General features: G+C 47.3%; 1 protein-coding gene across 3 annotated transcripts in view; it reads right to left on the bottom strand.

Moving 5' to 3' along the window:
• LOC119457907 (beta-1,4-glucuronyltransferase 1) overlaps positions 1–21541 on the bottom strand; it is a 414428-nt gene that overhangs the window by 361925 nt on the left and 30962 nt on the right. For all 3 annotated transcript variants that reach the window (XM_049670520.1, XM_049670519.1, XM_037719672.2), the window contains exons 2-3: positions 10187–10359; positions 2485–2689 (exon numbers count right to left, since the gene is read on the bottom strand). In XM_049670520.1, coding sequence (XP_049526477.1) covers positions 2485–2689; positions 10187–10246 — 265 coding nt within the window. In that variant the 5' untranslated portion in view covers positions 10247–10359. The remainder of the gene's footprint in view (positions 1–2484; positions 2690–10186; positions 10360–21541) is intronic.

Raw genomic sequence — 21541 nt, 5'->3', positions numbered from 1 at the left:
AGTGCTTAGCCTAGCCCAAAACCCATGACTAGCCAGGTGTCCATCAGCTCCTCTGTCTAGTATTGCGCCTCCTGTGCAAGCTACACTAATTTTCTTATTTTTTTTTTTCAGAGCGGCGTTCAGTAAACGGTGTCCTATGCTACTACAGGTTCTATTTTCTGTCTGATGAATTCTCATAATTCTTTCGTACATGCATTTTTTCCTCATTTTTTTTATTGTAACCTAATTGATGCACTCTTTAAAAACATTGTTTTTATATTTTTTGCTGCAATTGAGTGTGGTATAATACGCAGTTTCTTTTCTTCGTGAGTGGTATTTATGCGTTTCGCCTCTATTTATAGATTTCCTATTCCTTTTATTGCGATGGCAATTATATGGACACTCCAGGCGCATTTCCGCCGTCGGCGTCGCAATCGCCGTGAGGTTCCGAATGAAGTCTACGGGCGATAAAATCGTCGCCGCGTGCCGTATGCTCTACGTGCGAGTGAACGCGTGCGAGGGTGAGCCGGCGATCGCGGCTCAATCTCGCGCACGCAAGAACGGGACGCGGGAAGGGAGCGCGCCGTCTTCCAGTCGCGCCCAACGCTCCGGAGGGAGGGTAGGGAGGGGGAGGGGGGCGCGTTTTACTCCGCGCTTCCCGAGCTACCGCAGGTCCGCAAGGCTCCGGGGGGAGGCCGCGTACTACGCCGCGCACTACCGCCCGGGCAGCTGTATCTTGAAAGCCATCTACGGCGGGGGCAGAGTCCTTCCTCCATGCGCTGTGTTTCCGCGGCTTAGTTCGCGTTGATGCGAGCGGCGGGACGAAGGTCAATTCGCTCGCTGCTGCTGCCACGCTTAATACAGCGCTTCGAAAGCGATTTGCCGCGCTCATCGAGTTAGTTGCGTTTATGTTTGTTTGTGCGCGCGTGACACCATGCTTGTTAATTTAGTTAGTGTGCCTACGTTTAAAAGTTTATACGGCCGATTATACTACAATCCTTACTTTATATAGCTGTCCACTAGTTTGCTATGGCAATCGATGCTTAGCCTTTCGGGCGAAACTGCGACTTTTTTAACAAAACTCTCTTTTATACTCTGAAGCACAAAAGTAACTGCAATGCTCATGTATTTTGTCCCACACTTTGGGAAACACTATCCAGACACTGATGTCATCCTCTTCTACACACATACACTTTTTTCCACTTGGACACTCCTAATGCGAACGCATTAAAACAAAAGGTTAACGCCAAGAGAGATGAGATATCTAATTTGCATGGCCTGCACGTGTTACATTCAGGAAGTGTAGCTGCTTGCTACATAAAAAAAGTGAGGGAACGCTGACGCATGTGTCCCAGCTTGCCATTTCAGCCGCCTCTATTCTTTCCCTTGTGGGAGTAAGCGCGCGCCCTGTCCACCTTGTCTTCGACAGCAACTGCGTTGTTAATCTGTTAGCATGTTGTAGTAACCGGGAAGGTGGCGGCCGGACGCGAGGCCTACGGAGCGAGACCTAACGGCCGGGGCGGCGAGATGCGCCGCCGAGGGAACGACTACTTTTTTCGAGGACCAACCAACGACTGAACATTATTCAAACAGCAGACAGAGAGGATGGGAAACACGGCGGGGTACCCCATAGAGTTTCTCACGATATTACCTAGAGGGTAATCTGGCGCCACCGTCTATGGGAGTTTCCTAAAGGGCGCTAGCTGTGCCGTCATGGGAATGACGGGATATGTATCTGCGAGGCTTGTGGTGTTGGCTGGTGTTGTACGAGGCTTTGGCTAAAACGTGGATATGACTGCCACAAATAATGCGTTCTTAAAACAAAATCTACATAAAAGGCTTTCATTCACCCATATTATACACCTGTCAATAAAGTGTACTCACTTACAATGCAGAACAGAGCGAAGAAAAGCAAGAACAGACGACAAACTGTCCCAAAGCGAGCGATAATCTTGTCGTCTGTTCTCCAACTTTAGTGGCCAGCTGGTACTTTTTATGTTCCACATAATTGTACGTCCAATAATAAGTCCTCAAAATTAAAGAAAACATGTTTTTGTGTAATAATAAAGCTAAAACAGCTTTTTACGTGCTGTTTCAGAAGGAAATGAATCACTGTGACAGACGGAACGGTGCTATAGCCAGGCGCGTCTTCAAGGCGTCCTGGCTCTCCGAGAACAATGCCAATCCGAAGACACAATATACCGACATTCCCTTGCATACCACAGCGCGGTAGCCCCAGATTTCACTCTAGGTAATATAGCAAGAAACTCTATGGGGTGCCCTGTGCCGACAGACTTGACCGAAATGTCATACAAAATTGAGCGCGCGGTGGCGCTATAATGATCAGACGCTTTGAAAGAGCCAAACTGAGTATACGACGTATGTCTTACCCAACTAGCCTATACCACCACGCTTAGTGCATAACATAGAGTTTCATATTATTTAGAAACTCTATGGTGCATAATTAGTGATACAGTATGCATATAAACGTGCAGAGATGCTCACCGAGCAGGCTGTCGGCTCGCGCGAGGAAGTTGACGATGTGGAACTCGCCGCTGGAGTCGAGCACGGCGCTGCGCCGGATGGCGGCCAGCATCTGGGTCCGGTCCTCGAAGGCGTCGCGCTGCGCCAGCGACGCGTCGGCGCCCGCCGACGCCGCGCCGCGGCTCTTGCGGGCCTCGAGCCGCGACAGGAGGGCGATGTGCACCACCTATAGAGGCACATGCAGACAGAGACGGCACAGAAAAGAGACATGGTATGATATATAATAAGCAGACGGGTTTTGCAATGCACCCTGACAGCAGCGAGCTTGCTTTGGAATTACTACACAAGTTTATTTCGAATTGTTTGGTTACCCCACTACTGCGAAGTTTCAGGCTTACACATGTCTTGAGACGGGTGCATATATTCTAGGATAATGATCCGAATCGGTATGTAACACGAAAAAGGAAAAGTACAAGAAAGAGCCTCTTTCAGCACCAAATAGAGATAGGGGGAAAAAAAGCCCGACTTCTCTGCCAACAACCGCGCTCGTCGCTCGTCCGCACAGTCTCTTATCTCTCCCACGCGCAAGCCAGGAAGCGGGAAGCCAGCGCCGGAGGGAGCGGGGGGGGGGGGGGGGGGGGGGCGCACTTCTACGCTGCCAACAACCGCGCTCGTCGTTCGTGCGACCGCACCGTCTCTTATCTCCACACGGCTCTGACCTTTATGCGCCGTGCATTCGCCGCTCAGTTTCTGTTGCAGCGATAGACCGCACGTACCTTCGCTGGCTGCGCGGCGTATGCGCTCGCTGCCAGCGTTTTGACAGTCGTTGGCTGCAGTCATTCAGTGTGATCTATTCATGTTTGTTTGTGCGCGCTCACACCACGCTTGTTCATTCAGTTAGTAATATGTAGTCGGGTCACATTTTCCAACGCACGCTACACATGCAATGCTGCCCGGATCGGCAGTGCAGCGCTACAGGTGTGTCCCTTCGCACGCGCTGCCCACGGTAAGCGCTTCTCATCAACACCACCGTTTCACACGCGCCTTCTCGTGGTCATCGAGTCTCTCTTCATGTCGGTCTACTTACGCCGCAGCACACCTGCTTACTTAATCAGCTCATGTTTACTACAATTCATATTGCTACCAAAGCCGCTCACCTTACTTCGTATGACATTGCTGTGTTGCTATCGCATTCATTGCTTCGCCCTTAGGGCGAAACTGTGACATTTTTTTACTTCGCGCTTGCAACAGTTGTTTCAAGCAAGACAGCAAATCGGCATAATAAGTTGAAAAAAAAATAACCCAAAATTATCAGCCACGTGCGCCTCAAATACGACGTTGCCTTGTTCTGCGAACGGCGGAGATATGTTACAATGCAAACGATCGAGGATCTGAACCAGCAAAGTCTAAAGCAAGGTTCCAAGAATAACACAAAGAGGTCTTGGTCCATGCTCATTAGCTAGCCGAGGTAAAATAGAGATGTAGGAAGAGAGAGGAGAGGGGGGGGTAGCTTTCATTTGAATCTTGGAGAGGTGGACCAGGCGACTGTTATCAGCGTGTTACTCCAGATGGCTTTAGTGAAAAACGAGATGACAGACAAAGCACGCGTTTCAGACGCACAACGTACAGGGAAGACACCACAACACGCAACAACCTAAAGCACTATCTCGTTGAGCACTGCGTCTTTGACGAAGGTTGAATGTCCCTTCGTTGCACGATACGCACAGGCAGGCCGTGTACGTGTCGCAGCTCAAGGCACGGCTGCATATTCACTGCAGACATTAGGGCTGTCCTTTCTATCGTGAATAGCATACATGTCTTCACGTAGGTAGCTCGTAGGGCATAATGACGATCTTATCCACCTACTTAAAACTGCACTTGAGGGAGTAATGTCCGCAGACGGGCTGTATTCGTTGGGAAACGGCCTTGCGTGAAGACCGACTTACAGATTTTCCCAAGAAAATTTTGCTCAATATGCGTCGATGTGAAAAGTCAAATGGGGTGGGCACATATATGGCCTTCCTCAATCATTGATGACAGAAGCTGTGTAACTGAACCAAGTGAACAGGTTCAAACGGCATTATAAGCGCACCAGCTCTCTGTAGCCAACCAGACGCATTTCTGGTTAACCCCATCCCCGCCTTCTCTCTTTTTCTCCTCCTCCTCCTCTGTGTTCAGGATGGTGTTGCTGATGCATGAAGCTAGAGATTGCTCCGAATATACATAGCTCAAGCAGGCTAGGTGACCATTTGTCACCGCCCCGTTTCAAAGGGGATACCAATTAATCATCCTCAAGTTAAAATCAGGGCGCTTGCTTGCCCACCGCTTCAACGCTGTGCATGGTGAATTCTGTCTTTTCGTGGTGTTGTTCGTTAGGCAGTGTATGTATAGCGCTGCATATTTGCATATACGGTACATAGTTTCAAAGCATTCTTTCAAAGTCGCAGTATAATAGTTTTGTAGCACCCACCAGCTCCGCCAATACGAATCGTTCAGAAGCAGCCTGCAGGCAGGTTTCTATACAGGGTGTTTCAGTGAACACTTTCAAACATTCTTAAATGTTGCCTGTGGCAGATAGCACAATTCTAGTTCATGAGCTGGTCTACTCGAAGAGGCGGACATTACTTGCACAAGAAATTCAAATGCATAATCGAATATTTAACAAAAATTTACTAATTAAGTTTTACGAATTACCTGATGGCCCATATTGTAATTTACAAATTGTAGCAGTGGAGTTCTCAAGGCGGATCCACTTGGAACGAATTCTCGGGATGACACCAGTTTCGAGATATTAATTCCCGAACTTTGCGGAGAAATGCATTGGCGTTCCAGTTAGTTTCTAAGAAAAACGTCGCTTTATACAATGAAGCACAAAATTAACTGGAACGCCAATGCATTTCTCGGCTAAGTTCGGGAATGAATATCTCGAAACTGGCGTCATCCTGGGAATTCGTTCCAAGTGGATCCGCCTTGCGAATTCCATGGCTACAATTTGTAAATTGCAATATGGGCCATCAGGTAAATAGTTTAAAAGCTAATTAGTGCATTTTCGTTAATTAGTCGATTATGCATTAAAATCTTTGTGCAAGTAATGTCCGCCTCTTCGAGTAGACCAGCTCATTAACTAGAATTGGGCTATCTGCCACAGCCAACCTTTCACAAATTTTGAAAGTGTTCACTGAAACACCCTGTATATATATATATATATATATATATATATATATATATATATATATATATATTAGTTGTGCATAAGAAAATTACGCTGGCCCCGGTAGTATAATGAAGACCAGAGAGTACGACTTACGTTGTATCTGCACAGTATATTTTGCTAACGTTTCGGCTGGTAGACCAGCCTTCGGCAAAGCGAAGGCTGGTCCACCAGCCGAAACGTTAGCAAATTATGCTGTGCAGATACAACGTAAGTCGTACTCTTTGCTTCATTGTGTGTGTATATATAAGTGTATTCTACTTCGCTGCTGGTGTAAATGTTCGACGTGGCGCAATTGTGTTGCCGCCGAAAATTTACGCCAGCAGAGAAGTAGAATACACATGGTTACTGCAATATTAGCTGCTTCTTGTCTGTTTGATTTCTTCGTCCCCAGGTGGTAGCACCATACAGGCCGCTCACGTTTACGGTTCCGGCAAAACGCCCCAACGCCCGGTCCGCCCGCGTTTACCCGATTACCGGACAAGCTAAACCTGTCTAATAAGAGGGAAAAAATGGAGCTGGGCAGGCCTGTAATGCGTAAGATGGATAACCGGTGGACCATTAGGGTTACAGAATGGATACCAAGAGAAGGGAAGCGCAGTCGAGGACGGCAGAAAACCAGGTGGGGTGATGAAGTTAGGACATTTGCAGGCGCAAGTTGGAATATACGCTAGCGCAAGACAGGGGTAATTGGAGATCGCAGGGAGAGGTCTTCGTCCTGCAGTGGACATAAATATAGGCTGATGATGATGATGATGATGATGATGATGATGATGATGATGATATTTCCTAACTTCATCACCCCACACACACACAGACATATATATATATAGCATTAAAAAGAAATGACGAATGTTATGCCTTCGGGTCTGGCGCGAAACCCTTCGTCTTGTATGCATGTATATATATATATAATCAGTTCTTTCCGTGACATGCCTACAGAAGGATGTTATCTGGCGCGGGGGGTACAGTTACTCGCGCCGAATAAGTAACCCTAAGATGTCTCGATCCCGCACGCCTTCGCGAACTGTATACAAGGCACCGTGGCGTACGCGAGAACAGCCAGGGGGGAAACTAACGTCAGCTGCGCGACCCCACAATCTTCTCCGTGACACCTTGGCCTGCCCCCTCTCGACGCGCACAGAAGCAAACGCTGAGCGCGTTCTTCCTGATCGAAGCCATTGCGCTGCCAGCCAGCGTCGTCCCTTCCTCGTCGTGACTCCGCCGGGGGGCCCGTAAACGTCCTCTGCGCCCCGATCTCTTCTTCGTCCCGTTACGTAGGTATAGTGCACACGGCACCATGCTCCACACACGGCGCGCTTTCAACGTGTGGAGAGTCCGCTGACGTCGTACACACTATATGCATACGTGTTCACCTTGACGAGGCAGGCAAAATGGCAGGGGCTGGAGGGGTGGAATCCCAGTAATGAGTAAAGTCGGGCGAATGGGTGACTGATCATGATACCGTAAGGGTTGAGCAGAGCACTGACCAGGACAAGGCGGAGAGTCCCAAGAATACAGCAGCGAGTGCCGTGTATTCAATCTTTATTTATCCAGAAAATCTGGATGGTCTTCAGGGCTAAAAGCCGCTCTATAGGCAGCTTGACGGGATCCCTGAAGACCTTTACATTGACAGTATGCGACGTTCATTCTACAATTATACAGCCGAGAAAATGAAAGCGAACGTGTCGCAATTACAACGGATGTTGGTACTAACTAAGATGACGGATTGACAATATGAAGCGTACCAAATTTTAACACAGTATGAACAGATTGATCATTTTAATATACACATTCAAATTGCATTCTTGCGCCTCTCCGCTCTGTCCTGGTCAGTGCGCTGCTGCACTCACAAGGAAGGAGGCGGGGAGGGGGGGGGGGGGGGGTTAAGAGAATGCGACGCTCGTGCTGTCGAGACACCCCGCCCCGTATTGGAGGCGGGCTCCTGATTATAGTGATACCCGCGAAAATGACGTTGAACGGAAATGTAGCTGTCTCCGAAAAACGGTAACGCCAGGCGCGTGACTTATCAGCGGGGGGAAAAAAGTAAACGTTTTCTATTCCGGGCTCGTTTAACCCAAGTCGCCCCCTCTAGCTAGAGTTAAGTAATGTCGTGTCCTACCAGGTCATGCCTATTGAAAGCGACTTCCACGCGCCATAGTGCTGGGCTCCGGGACGTGCTCCGGACCAATGTTTCTAGGTGTGGTCAGTTCGAATACTGACCATCCCAGTATCAATCCCAGTATGGAGCAATGTTGTTATTTATTTATTTATTTATTTATTTATTTATTTATTTATTTGTTTGTTATTTATTTATTTATTTATTTATTTATTTATTTATTTATTTATTTATTTATTTATTTATTTATTTATTTATTTATTTATTTATTTATTTATTTTAGAGGTCCTGCACGATGTGAGACATGAACTCAAGTACCTCCTGCAAAGTGTCTGGAGTGCAAAGTGTCCTGAACTTTTTTTTATTTTATTTTCTTCCAAAACTCGCCCGCCTCCCTACACATGGGCACAGCACAATCAATCACCGGCATCCGCCAGCACAGCGCTCGCGCGCAGCTTTTTTCACGGCAGCGTACGCCGGTGAGCATTCCGTCATCTTGACCTACAAACAGCAGCAGCAGCACGAAGCACCAGCAGCAAAGACAAGCTCAACGACAACAGCGACAAGAAGGAGAGCGACAACACAAAAAAACACGACAATGACAATAACAAGAACTGATACTACAAGGATACAAGGACAAGGACAAGAACTACAACCATTATAAAACAACAACCACAAGAATAGAAACTACTACAACACAACCAGAAGAGTAAGAACTACTACTATACAAAAAGAACCGTAAAAACAACTATTATACTAACCAGACGAGGAACACCAACAACTACCGTAATACAACAAAAACAGCCAAAGGAAGAACAACAACAACTACTACTACAGCAACAGTACTATGAGCTGTCATAGAACTGCTACGATACAAAAAGAACCGTAAAAAAACAACTATTACTAACCAGACAAACAACAGCAACCACTACTGTATACAACGAAAACAACCAAAGGAAGAACAACCAGTACTACTACAACAACAAGAAATGCCATACTGCTACCACAACAACAACCAATAGAGCAGCAACGCAGACGCAGCAACTGCAGCACGCGTCGAAGCACACGCACAAACGCACGAGATACGCGCTTGATGGCGGTGCTGGCCGAGGGAGTGGCTCAAGCAGATGAAGCTACACGGCTAGGGGCCGGCCGTGCCGGAGACCCGGGCGTTAATTAAGGATCACGGCAACGGCCGGAGCGGCAGCGGCGGTGACGACGCCGCTTGCACGAGCGAGGCCAGCCGAGAACAAAACGAGACGAAAGGGGGCAAAAGGCAGCAATGAATGATCCGGCAGGCGCCATCGCGAAGCTGCCGAGTGGCGGTGGGCGGCTCGGACAGAGATGGGGCCGGCGCTGTGAAGGGGGATGCAATTCACCGCGTAGCAGTGTGTCTATAGAGTGCTGTGTGCTCCTAACGAAAATTAATTGAGACATTCTATAATAGAACGCCCACAGACCTTTTTTTTTTTTTAATGTCTACAGGGTGTCTACAGCACGCATTCCTGAAACGTCTAAATTGCGTCTGTAAACATATCTTTTTTTTTTCTCGTATGTTTCTAGGATGCCTATATGTAGGCGACCTGAGGCCTTGTGACCTAGCGCTTTCTGTCAACTATAGTATAACATAATGGCTGCTAATAACCCGTTCTTGAGCCTATGGTCTACGTCACAACCACGTCTTTAAATAAGAAGACGAAAATTTTAAAAGTACATCTGAAACCTACATAAACTCTATAAATTTGTTTCCAAAAAAAAAAAGAATGAGGCGTCGGGAACAAAACCTGCAAGTGGCCAGCGGTGCCAAAGGCAGCAACTAATGATTTGGCAAGCACCGTCGGGGCACTGAGTGACGGTGGGCGGCTCGGCCACATATAACCGGTACAGTGATGAAGAAGCACTCTCCTCAAAGCCGCATCCAGAGAGCTGTTACGTTATATACACGTGCAAAAAAATTGGCGATGTAACTTTGTAACGTAATCTGATATTTGAGCGACCGACCGACTGACTGATTGACTGTAGGCTCTGACACTTAACCGGCCGCTTGACCGCCTGACTGACTGACTGACTGACTGACTGACTAGACCGACCGACCGACCTACCACCGACTGACTGACTAGACCGACCGACCAACCGACCAACCGAGCGACCGACTTGACTGACTGACTCACAGACTGTGACTTCACTAGGCTGCAAAAAAAAAAGAAAAATCCACTTTTAAGTCTACGAAAACGGTGCAACAGGAAAAACAGACGGCGCGAAATGCAGAGGCGAGAAAGCAGGATAGAGGGCGCTACAGCAGTTTAAGGTAGCAAGGTTGGTTTAAAATGTAGAAACGAGAAAGCCGGATAGAGGGCGCTAGGGCAGTTTTAAGCTGCAAAGCAGACGCTCACCTGCAGGACGGCGATGACGAGGACCAGAAGCACGATGAGGCTCCTCCAGATGGAAGGCATGTCAGGCAGACGATGATCATGCTACACGAGCCGATGTCCACTCCTCGTCCGGCCGCCACTCAGAGCCTCGCGTGCGCCGAGACATCGGCGCCAGGTGGACGACCACGCCGGGCCTGCGAGGGCAAAGAAAGACGCCGTTTGGGGGGTGCATCACAGATGGACGCACAAAACTTAATCCTCTTCAGTCACGAATTATCCCCGAGTGCTTTTTTTTCCAGCGAAGCTGTTAAGGGCTAGGTTCTTGGAGATCGCGTCCGTAGACCAACCGGCGTGTACAACAATTTCAGCTGCATGTGCGTGGTGGTATGGCACCATGTGCGTGTGGCGATTTGGCTCCATGTGCGTGGCGGTTTCCGGTCAGTTGTGCCTTAGCACAGGTGTCAAAACGGGTGATGGATGGCCCATTGTTATTTCCGCGCCTCTTTCACAAGTGTCGCGATACTCGGCGGCGGCACGTCGCACCAATCGCTGTGCCCCTTTGTCTCGTGACGTAGAGATCGCGCTGTTATCAGCAGTTGCCCTTTGGACTGGCTATGGGACGGACGCTCGTTTAACCACATCTTCCAGGATCCTGCCGTCAGGATCCTGACGAAGCCGTGCAGTGTGCCGCGACTATGAACGCTGTGGCTCGTATACGTTAGTCTATGACGATGGGGCGGACTTGGCGCAGCAAACGCACTACTTGGCCATCGCGCCGGGCGAAAACAAGATGCTGGTGTCCTTGCTCTTTGACGAACACGCCGAAGACGCTCAATATAGTGAATAATATTATAAATTCACTATAGCAATATTCACTAGAGCAGACCCACCATAGTCACAGCTTCGCTGGCTTCCATCTTCACAGTAGTGGAAGGGCTCTGAATTTTTTTTTTTTTTTTTTTTTTTTTTTTACGGACAACACGTCGAAGTTCTCGTCGAACCTGGTAGTGCTCCTCTTAAAATACCAGTTTTGAATCACTATCCAAACTAAAGCGGCTTAGGACATTATTGTTGGTTAGCAGAGGGACTATACGCTTACATTCGGAGCTATGTTCAAGGTATTTATCTTGTCTTCGCTAAACCGAGCATTGAAATGTAAGTTACGTCTCGATATGGAGACACCGCGACTGATTGAGTTATGAGAGCCAGTAGCATAAAAGATGCATGGGAAGCGGAGTGCCTTTTTTCAAATACAACGGAATAAAATATGCGCAAAAAAGGAGGCTGCTTCATGGGAACTGGCCAAATAAAGCATGCATGGAAAACATGCGAGCCAGACCAGACGAGCGTTTGAAGATTAAAGCAGCGAACACATCCGAAATTCAAGCTATAGGTTCTGCAGCAATGCATATGCAGACGGCGACTATTCCTCACGAAACGAGACATGACCGCAAATAGTGGAACTGCAACGACAGCGTCTGTTTAACGAAAAAGGTAAAGCTGTAATAACAGCTAGTCTGAGCTTCAACGCAATTTCGCAGCGTCCTCATATCTCCAAAGGGGTTAGTCCGAAATACAGTATCATCATCATATATTTATGCCCACTGCAGGACGAAGGCCTGCTGTGGACATAAAGTATATGTAATCCTAATTGTGAAAGGCGCTGTCATATTTCAGGTGCGAGCCTTATATTCCCCATGAAGCGCCAAATCAGGCGAGCGTCCGGCGTTAACATCCGATGGTACCAAAACCCACGTGACCTAGGGATGACGTCCCGTTCTCGGCGCTGGACCTTCTGCGGCTCGCACTGCGAAATCCCACGGCGAACAGCCACGGCATCGAACGGACACCGTGGCCCACACCGAAAAAGTTGACGTTGCCCAGTTCGAAAACTGAGTTGACCCACGTTCAAAACCGATCTGGCCGACTCCCAAAATTGACTTGACTCACCCCCAAAATTTGGGTGGCCTACCCCCAAAACTGACTTTGCCTGATTCGAGCACATGACCAAGTGATCACGTCATGTGACATAGTGACGTGACCAAGAACCTTAAGTTTCAAGGGCACATGACCAAGTGGTGACGTCATGTGACAATTTCACTTGACATGGATGTCAAAATAGTAAGGACGTAGATGTAGTCAACACGCCCAGAATGGTTTCGGATTTAGTGCACGCAAGGATACAAGTGCCTCTGTAACTTTTATTGTTTAGTGTGTGCGAGACAGTTACAACGGTTGTTGTTGTCATACATTATGGTTCACCCACTGTGGGGGATTGGACAAGGCTCAAGGTGGCTAAGAGCTAATGAATTTACAATTTGAACTTCACTTGCAAATTTTCGAGAACTGGTAAATTCAATGCCACAGATTCAACACGATGAACGACGTAAACCTGAATTACAATGTAGAGAAACTAATAACGAAAAGGGAAGAAAATTCAACTGCGCAGTCGGTTGGAGCCAACCCTCTTTCTCCTCTTCCCCGATTTCATCGCCTACGTATTTTTTTTTCCTATACCCCCTACTTCATGGCCAGTCCCCTGAAGTCGCAAACTGCATATATCCTAAAGTCGGAAAGCGCATATTAACAGGAATCAAAAATAAGAAAGGCTACCACTGTCGAAAATAATGCCTGTGTCGTTAGCGGCTTTGCGGTCGAAGTCTTGTGAAAGTTGCCTATCGGTATCAATCATTCCAAAAACCCGTGGAGAGACGGGGTGCTGATTAGCCACCTTGTCGTATCTGATCGGCTGGCAGTGGAGCTACATCGCCCTCTGACTCAAAACACCAACACGGCGGTACTTGACTAGCCAGTCGCTCCACAAAGCACTGAAGCCAGTGGTCCACCGCAGCGGCGTCACGTTGCGAAACACTGATCGATCTGTACTACTGGCAACTCCAGAACCCATTACTTGTGCGGACCATGGACACTGTCCAAATAAACAAAGATGGCTACGACATCCAGGTTACCGGCGGCTCTTCCACCTGGTGCTGTGCTCAAGTTTTTCGTTTGTGGCGTAGAGTCGAGGTGTCTCGTCGAAGCCGAAAGGGACTCTGCGGCCGATTACATTATAAAGGCGAAAGCCTTATATGTCTCATCAGTCAGTCAACCTTGAGCGAAAACGAGTCGGCGACACGAAAGGTACAAAGAGGCTACGAACCCTCGACCTTTGGTGGGAGTCGAACCTGCCGCCTTTGGTGGTAATTAAGGCTAAGTTAATTAAGGTACAGATAATTAAGATAACGTTAATTAAGGCACTTGCGCCTACGACCTTGGGTGGGAGTCAAACCCTCGACCTGTGGAATTGAATTAAGAGGGATGACTAAGCGACGTACACTAAGTGAATTAAGGGGGATGACTAAGCGAATTAAGAGGATGAGTAAGCGAATTGAGAGGAATTGGAGAAAAGAGATTGTGAAACAAAGTACGTCATGTGTCCGTCATTAATGCATCGGCACTCGGGCTTTCACCTTAAAGTCGTCTTATGGATAACAAAAGAGACCCGGTGAAATTTTTTTATCGTTCTCAAGGATTTCAGCAACGAAATCGTTCGGCCTACCTAGCGAGCCGCATCAGTCTTCTTTAAAGACAGAGTCCTTCAGGCGAGCCGTAGGTTAAAAAAGGCAAGTGTTGGTGCGTAGCGGGCCTCCGAAAGGTGCAAGCAATTGTTCGCGGCGATACAGGTGCGTTACTAGACTGTTTTCGAACTTCATAAGCAACTCCACATTATGACCTGTGTTGTACATCGCATATAGCATCTCACAATATAGGCAGTAACGTATTTAGCTCTTTCAAAAGGTAAATACGGATGTTGATTGAAAGGTAAACACTGATTGAACGAGACTATAAAGACTGTTAAGTTACCCTGCCAGTGTGTTTAAAAATAACCAATGAGAGTTCCTTTTGTAAGTCGGGGTTCACCTTTCTCTTTATACTTAGCTGATCCGTGTGATAAGGTAGTCTGCTTCTGATGACTGGCGCTTGTTCATGCTCGCATTACGCAGTGTTCGAGATATACGGCCAAGGCTTGGGAACACAGCAGACACCCGCCGCCCGTACGAATTCTGAAACCCCGGTGAAACGTGAGAAGTAAATGACAACCAATCGGACCAAGTTGCGTTTCTTCCATTTGATTTTCGAAATTTAGCGAGCGTTTTCTTTTGAGCAATGTCACTTGGTATTAGCGTAAATGCGTGAGTTGGAAATGAATCGAACCACTTGTAATGGAACCTAGCTGTCTGCACAGAGTAAGAAAGCAAACTAGCGACGCTGTGGCGAGACCGAATGCTCCAGATCTGGGAGGCGCACTGTTCGCAGTTGCTGCTAAATTTCTTGCGAGCAAATAAACTGGCAACTCAACGCGATGAATGAGAAAACAGCATATTCTGCTAACACTGTTAAAGTAAAGCATGCTATCAAAACTACACGTCGCCTCGCAGCATAATATGTGCCATGATCAGCTTCAGACCTTCCGAGCTAGTTATCGTTCCTGCTACCGGTACCTGCGGACAAAAGTACATTAGGGAGGACATTCCTGTTGCTTAAGGGATTAGTAACACTAATTCTGGGGCAGAAAACTAAGCCATCCAAATCAAATGAAGCTTAGGCGTCCATCACTAATTTGTTAAAGCGCCTGCCTTAACAAAGTACGCTCCGCGGTTTGAAACGCCAGCAACATATTTAAATTATACAAAAATAAAGTAATGGTCTATTCGCCGGGAATAAACAAGTTCCGAGTGAAGTGTTTCCAACGAACCACCATCATTTCAGTCTCCTTTTTCCCAAGGGCTAAGTTTCTTAGCCATGTCGCTCTCCGTTGCGCGTCGTCTGCTACTTTCGGGAAACGATGGAATGATTAATTGCTGTCTTCCCATCGCGATGACACGCCATAATAGAGATTTTTAGAATCATCATCATCATCATCATCATCATCATCATCATCATCATCATCAGCCTATATTTATGTCCACTGCAGGACGAAGGCCTCTCCCTGCGATCTCCAATTAACCCTATCTTTCGCTAGCTGATTCCAACTTGCGCCTGCAAATTTCCTAACTTCATCATCCCACCTGGTTTTCTGCCGTCCTCGACTGCGCTTCCCTTCTCTTGGTATCCATTCTGTAACCCTAATGGTCCACCGGTTATCCATCCTACACATTACATGGCCTGCCGAGCTCCATTTCTTCCGCTTAATGTCAACTAGAATATCGTCTATCCCCGTTTGTTCTCTGATCCACACCGCTCTCTTCCTGTCTCTTAACGTTAGTCCTAAGATTTTTCGTTCCATCGCTCTTTGTGCGGTCCTTAACTTGTTCTCGAGCTTCTTGTTAACCTCCAAGTTTCTGCCCCATATGTTAGCACCGGTAGAATGCAATGATTGTACACTTTTCTTTTCAACGACAGTGGTAAGCTCCCAGTCAGGATTTGGCAATGCCTGCCGTATGCACTCCAACCCAATTTTATTCTTCTGTAAATTTCTTTCTCATGATCAGGGTCCCCTGTGAGTAATTGACCTAGATAAACGTACTCCTTACAGACTCTAGAGGCTGACTGGCGATCATGAATTCTTGTTCTCTTGCCAGGCTATTGAACATTATCTTTGTCTTCTGCATATTCATCTTCAACCCAATTCTTACGCTTTTTCGATTAAGGTCCTCAATCATTTGTTGTAATTCGTCTCCATTGCTGCTGAATAGGACAATGTCATCTGCAAACCGAAGGTTGCTGAGATATTCGCCGTCGATCCTCACTCCTAAGCCTTCCCAGTCTAAGAGCTTGAATACTTCTAAGCATGCAGTGAATAGCATTGGAGAGATTGTGTCTCCTTGCCTGACCCCTTTCTTGATAGGTATCTTTCTACTTTTCTTGTGGAGAACCAATGTAGCTGTGGAATCCTTGTAGATATTTGCTAAGATATTCACGTATGCCTCCTGTACTCCTTGATTACGCAATGCCTCTATGACTGTGGAATCCTTGTAGATATTTGCTAAGATATTCACGTATGCCTCCTGTACTCCTTGATTACGCAATGCCTCTATGACTGCTGGTATCTCTACTGAATCAAATGCTTTTTCCTAATCTATGAAAGCCATACAGAGAGGCTGATTGTACTCCACAGATTTCTCGATTATCTGATTGATGACATGGATATGATCCATCGTAGAATATCCCTTCCTGAAGCCAGCCTGTTCTCTTGGCTGGCTGAAGTCAAGTGTTGCCCTGATTCTATTGAAAATTATCTTGGTGAATATTTTATATAATACTGATAGCAAGCTAATGTGTCTGTAATTCTTCAATTCTTTAACGTCTCCCTTCTTATGGATAAGTATAATATTGGCGTTCTTCCAGCTCTCTGGTACACTTGAAGTCGTGAGGCATTGCGTATAAAGGGCCGCAAGCTTTTCAAGCATGATATATCCTCCATCTTTGAATAAATCGACTGTTCTTCCATCTTCTCCGGCAGCTTTTCCCGTGGTAATGTCTCGCCCATGACCTTCTAATTTCATCGCTATTTATTGAAGGAGCCTCTGTATCCTGTTTTTCACTGCTTCGAATGAAAGTAGCTTGGCTGTTCTTGGACTACACAGGTCAGTATAGAATTCCTTCGCTGCTTTTACTATGTCATCGAAATTGCTGATGATATTACCATGCTTATCTTTCAGTGCATACATCTTGCCTTGTCATATGCCAAGCTTTCTTCTTGCTGATTTCATGCTGCGTCCATATTTTACTGCTTCCTCAATCTTTCCCACGTTATAATTTCGAATATCCCTTACTTTCTTCGTGTTGATCAGTTTCGACAGTTCATGTTTTGACGTTTCTTTATTAGGTCCTTTGTTTCTTGGGAGAGCTTCCCTACTGGTTGCCTTGGTGCCTTACCTCCCACTTCAATTGCTGCTTCTGAGATCAGCCTAGTTACGGTTTCATTCATTACCTCTATGTTATCTTCATCTTCCTGTTCTAAAGCTGCATATTTGTTTGCGAATAGTTTTAGAATAGGGGGCCCAAAAGTTTGGGGCCCCAAAGAGCTTTGTGGGTGTTAGCGTTGGGGCATGCAAGAGTGATGAGTTTTAGAATAGGGCTTTGCGTTTGTGAATATCGTCTTGCGCTTGCAGCGCCACTACGGTGTCAAAGAAAAACTATCATACATATTAAAATAAACTATACCATTTTATGATAGGAAGAGTAATTTTGACTTTCGTGGTTTTGCGTTTAATTACAATTAAGATGTTATTATATTAGCAGCAAGCGATTTATTGCGCCTAATTTTGAGCAAACAACTTGACGTGCCTTCACCAGCCAAGCTAATCCACGTTAGGCCTACGAGCCATGAAATCGACAATCAAATTCAGAATCGGCGGCGTCTAATGAATCAATCTTCATTACACACGCTAGTTGAGAGAAAGCGATAACCGCAGTCACTTCTTCTAGCTTACGAACTTCCCGCGTTACCACGAATCAAGCCGAGTTTGGTACTCGGAGAGCCGCCGCTTCGATGGGCGCCGCCATCTTTATTGACGCAAAGCTTTCGGGGCTGCTTTTGGGGCTTCCGCTAAATCGGCGAAATAGCGTGCCCAACGCAAAACCCAAACGCAGTTAGCGTCTCGCGCATGCGCAGTGGTGTCGACGCTATTTCTTTGGGGCCCCAAAATGTTTGGGGCCCCTATTCTAAAACTCTCTAATAGTACACAGCCTAAATTCTCTCGCTAATTATTGTTCTTCCGATCTTGTGCACGGCGGCATCACGACGATTTGAGAACTACGACGCAATACGTCGCAGCGCAAGCTGTAATGTGAGAACTTGCGGCTGAACCTGTAGATCGGGCTGGTTCTCGGTGCGGCCAATAGGGAGCGAGCATTTAGTTGGAGTCGAGGTTGAGAGAAACAGAGACAGCGAATTGGATGCAAAGAATGGAAACAAAAAGGACCACGTAGATTTACAAGAGTGATAAGAAAGAAATTAGAAGGGGAAAATCTGTACGATAACACAAAGGGAAGCGCCTTGCTATTTGAGGCTCGAGCTGGTCACGTAAGGGCAAGAACATACCGGAGCAAATGTTCGAAACTAGATGAGGCATGTGGTATGCTGCAGCGAAAATCCGGAGACCACTCAGCACATCTTAATGCACTCTAAAAACAGTTGCACCCTTTGGGTTGCATTTTTGCCACACAACAATAATCGTCATCTGTCTTGCTTGCGTTTCCTATCTTGAAAACTCTGCACTTGCTACTTTCCTGTCGAGAACGCTGTGTCACGCTGATAACGCTCTTGTCGTTCGTGACCGAGAAGTGCCGGGCGCACAGCGTTAAAGAAAGGAAAGCCACGCAAGTCACATGACGATTATTGTTCTGTGGCAAAAATACGCCCCAAAGGGTGCAACTGTTCTTAGAGTGTGGAATGCGAAGGGATTCATCCATTGAGAACCGTGGGTAACGTACATCTTCCACGAGCACTTGGATTTAAAGGGACAGACAACCGCTCAGAACATGAATTGAGATAACCCTGCTGATGGAAATATCGCCTATCCTATTGGTTAAAACGAGCCATGTTTTTATTGCGATAGCAATTATATGGACACTTCAACCGGATTTCTGCCGTCGGCGTCGCGTCGCCGTGAGGTTCCGCATAAAGTCCAAGGGCGATACAATCGTCGCCGCGCGCCGAGTGAAAGCGCGCGGGGAACGCGCGCTATCACGGAGAGCGAACGCACGGCGGAAAGCAAACGCGACCGTCGCGCGAAAGGCCGTGGGGGTATGGGAGGAAGGGAGGCGGGGCGACGCTGTGCTGTGGCACGAAATGCGTATCTTGCAACTCAATCTCCCACGCGAAAGCAAGAAACCGGGAAGGCAGAAACCGGAAGGGAGGGAGGGAGGGGCAGCTTCTACTCTGCCAACAATAGCGCTTGTACTTTGCCCGGCGGTCGCCCGCCCCGTCTCTTATCTCCACACGGCTCTGACCTTTGTATGCGCTGTGCATTCGCCGCTCAGTTTCCGTTGAAGCGATAGACCGCACGAATCTTCGCCCGCTGCGGCGGCTGCGCTTGCTGCCAGCGTTTTGACAGTCGTTGTCTGCGGTCATTCAGTGTGATCTATACATGTTTGCCTTGTGCGCGCTGACACCACGCTTGTTAATTCAGTTAGTAAGCGAATGTGTCCAAGTTTATGCAGCCGATAAAACTACTATGCCTACTCCGAATAGCTCTCTAATAATTTGCTATCGCAATTGATGCTTCGCCTTTCGGGCGAAACTGCGACATCTTTTTTCTAATTAAACGTGGATTAATATTTTTAATTCTTCGCTAAAGCTCCGGAAAAATTATATTTGGCGCCCCACGCGGCAAGAACATGAAGATGCATAAAAGGTCTACCACGTGACTTTCTACAAGTGTACGCGGTTCCTCGCCTTTTTATTAATGTTGAAATGCGGTACACTTTTTTTCTGTTATAAGTTTTTTCTAACTTACAATGCGCAGATAGGCGTTCTTTTGTATTGAGTAGAAAAGTGGCGCTGCCTTCGCCTTCGTTTTCGATGAGTTGGCTATAGGCTCGTCTATCGACAGAATAATCACGACGGAGGTCAGACAGACATGATGTAGGCGTGTACTCGGGGAAAACGCGCCGTGCAATATAAGAGAGGTCTGTACAACAACGCAAACTTATTGTACCAGCTTTTTTATTTTCAGTAGTGGTCGAAAAGATCCAAATGTAGGTGGTTAACCAAAGTTCCACTCACTGGTGTGAAAGCTGAACGATGGGCGGCTTTCACGCTTTGCGAGCCGGGCCTGTCGGCATCGCTCTCACTTCTCAGCGTTGCTGGACGAGGGGCTCTTATTTTTTTTTTTTTCGATGCTGCTCAGATCGAAAAATCTAGCTTACAAAATATCCACGCGCTTTTGGAAGTAACCGCTGCAGGTGTAAACACTACCGAGTGTGAGCTTTGCGTTGCGCCATAAAAAAACTGGCTCCGTAAAAATCGGTTGTCAGTCCCTTTAAAGTGGACGCAAGCACAAAATTAATCCGGACTGCGGGGTTTCAGTATATTGTAGTAAGTGTGGGGGTTTGCTCGATTTAGAACACATGCTCTGGCGCTGCTCGGCGTTGGCCAGTGATGGTTCTCAAGGTGAACGGTGGTGGCAGCGGATGCTGCACAGTGAAGTGCTGGCGGACCAACTCGGGGCTGTCCAGAAGGCCCGTGTGGCGGCAGAGGGGCTCGGCCTCTCCAAACGTGAACGTTCGCGTTCGGCTATGCGCTTGGACTGACAATCATCTGCAATAGTCACTACACATTCTTTTTTTTTCTTTTGTAAGGGCTCATGTAAAGCAGTCAGTATTTTAACGGCATCCTACACGCAAGTGCATAATGGCTCCCTACGTGTATAGCAGTCCGAGCCCTTTCAACGGGAGCACAGCCTCCGAGATCAGCATCGCGCGCTTTTGGAGCCAAAGCGCGCACAACCCCAAGATTCAGTTCGCGTTCGTAATTCAACTGCAAAAATGCTTTTCCCACCTCCGCACCCTTTTTTATATCCCCACTTTAAACTAAAAAGTGCATGCTTTGCATTAGGTTATCGGTCAAAATGTCACATGGTTCACGATTGTGCACGACAATCGATAAATGTATGGTAGAAAATACACGCGATCTGCTGCCGCAACATCGGCGGTTTTGCAGGGTGGGACCAGTAGCGTAGCAACGTTCAACTGCTAGGTTGCGAACGTTGTGTGTTTTTCATCGCTACACCTGAGGTCGTAAAGACGTTATTTCATTTCGGTGGTTCTACGAGCGCTATGTTAACGCACGGCATATTCGGCGAGTTTAACGTTCATAATGTTTACGCCCGCTAAGAAACAGCGTTGTCGAACATGGCGGCATCCATGGTAGCTACGCTCTCACTATCTTTGATCGCCATGTAACTATTGAAATAAGCTTTCGCTTCCTCTAAACTCGCCTGAAAGGTTAGTTATGACCGCATAGCGCGTCCACATTTCAGAGTTCAATTTCCGCCATCACAGGGTGGTAGAGCGACGACTGCATGACGCCCATGGGACGACGGCGTATGGTAGGAACGATGATGTAGCACAGCCGCCGTGGTTGCTTAGTAGGCTTTCGTGTTGCGCTGCCAGTGGCGCACCTACGGGGGGGGGGGGGGGGGGGGATTCGGGGGTTGTAACCCCCCCCCCCCCTGAGGCCGACCTAACCCCCCCTTTTGTTTAACCCCTTTTCTTTCCTTGCGCATTCGGGTACTGCAACTAAGATGTAAGACGCGCAATCGTCTGCACACTCGCAAAAAGCGCATTTTTTGACAATTTTCCGTGAAGAAATCGAAATTAGTGCTGTTTAGATGGTATTGGCAAACTGTCACCCCCCCCCCCCCCCCC

This window comes from Dermacentor silvarum, chromosome 7, assembly GCF_013339745.2.
Source record: "Dermacentor silvarum isolate Dsil-2018 chromosome 7, BIME_Dsil_1.4, whole genome shotgun sequence".
In the NCBI taxonomy this organism is placed as follows: Eukaryota; Metazoa; Arthropoda; class Arachnida; order Ixodida; family Ixodidae; genus Dermacentor; species Dermacentor silvarum.
This window is presented reverse-complemented; position numbering and strand designations above follow the sequence as displayed.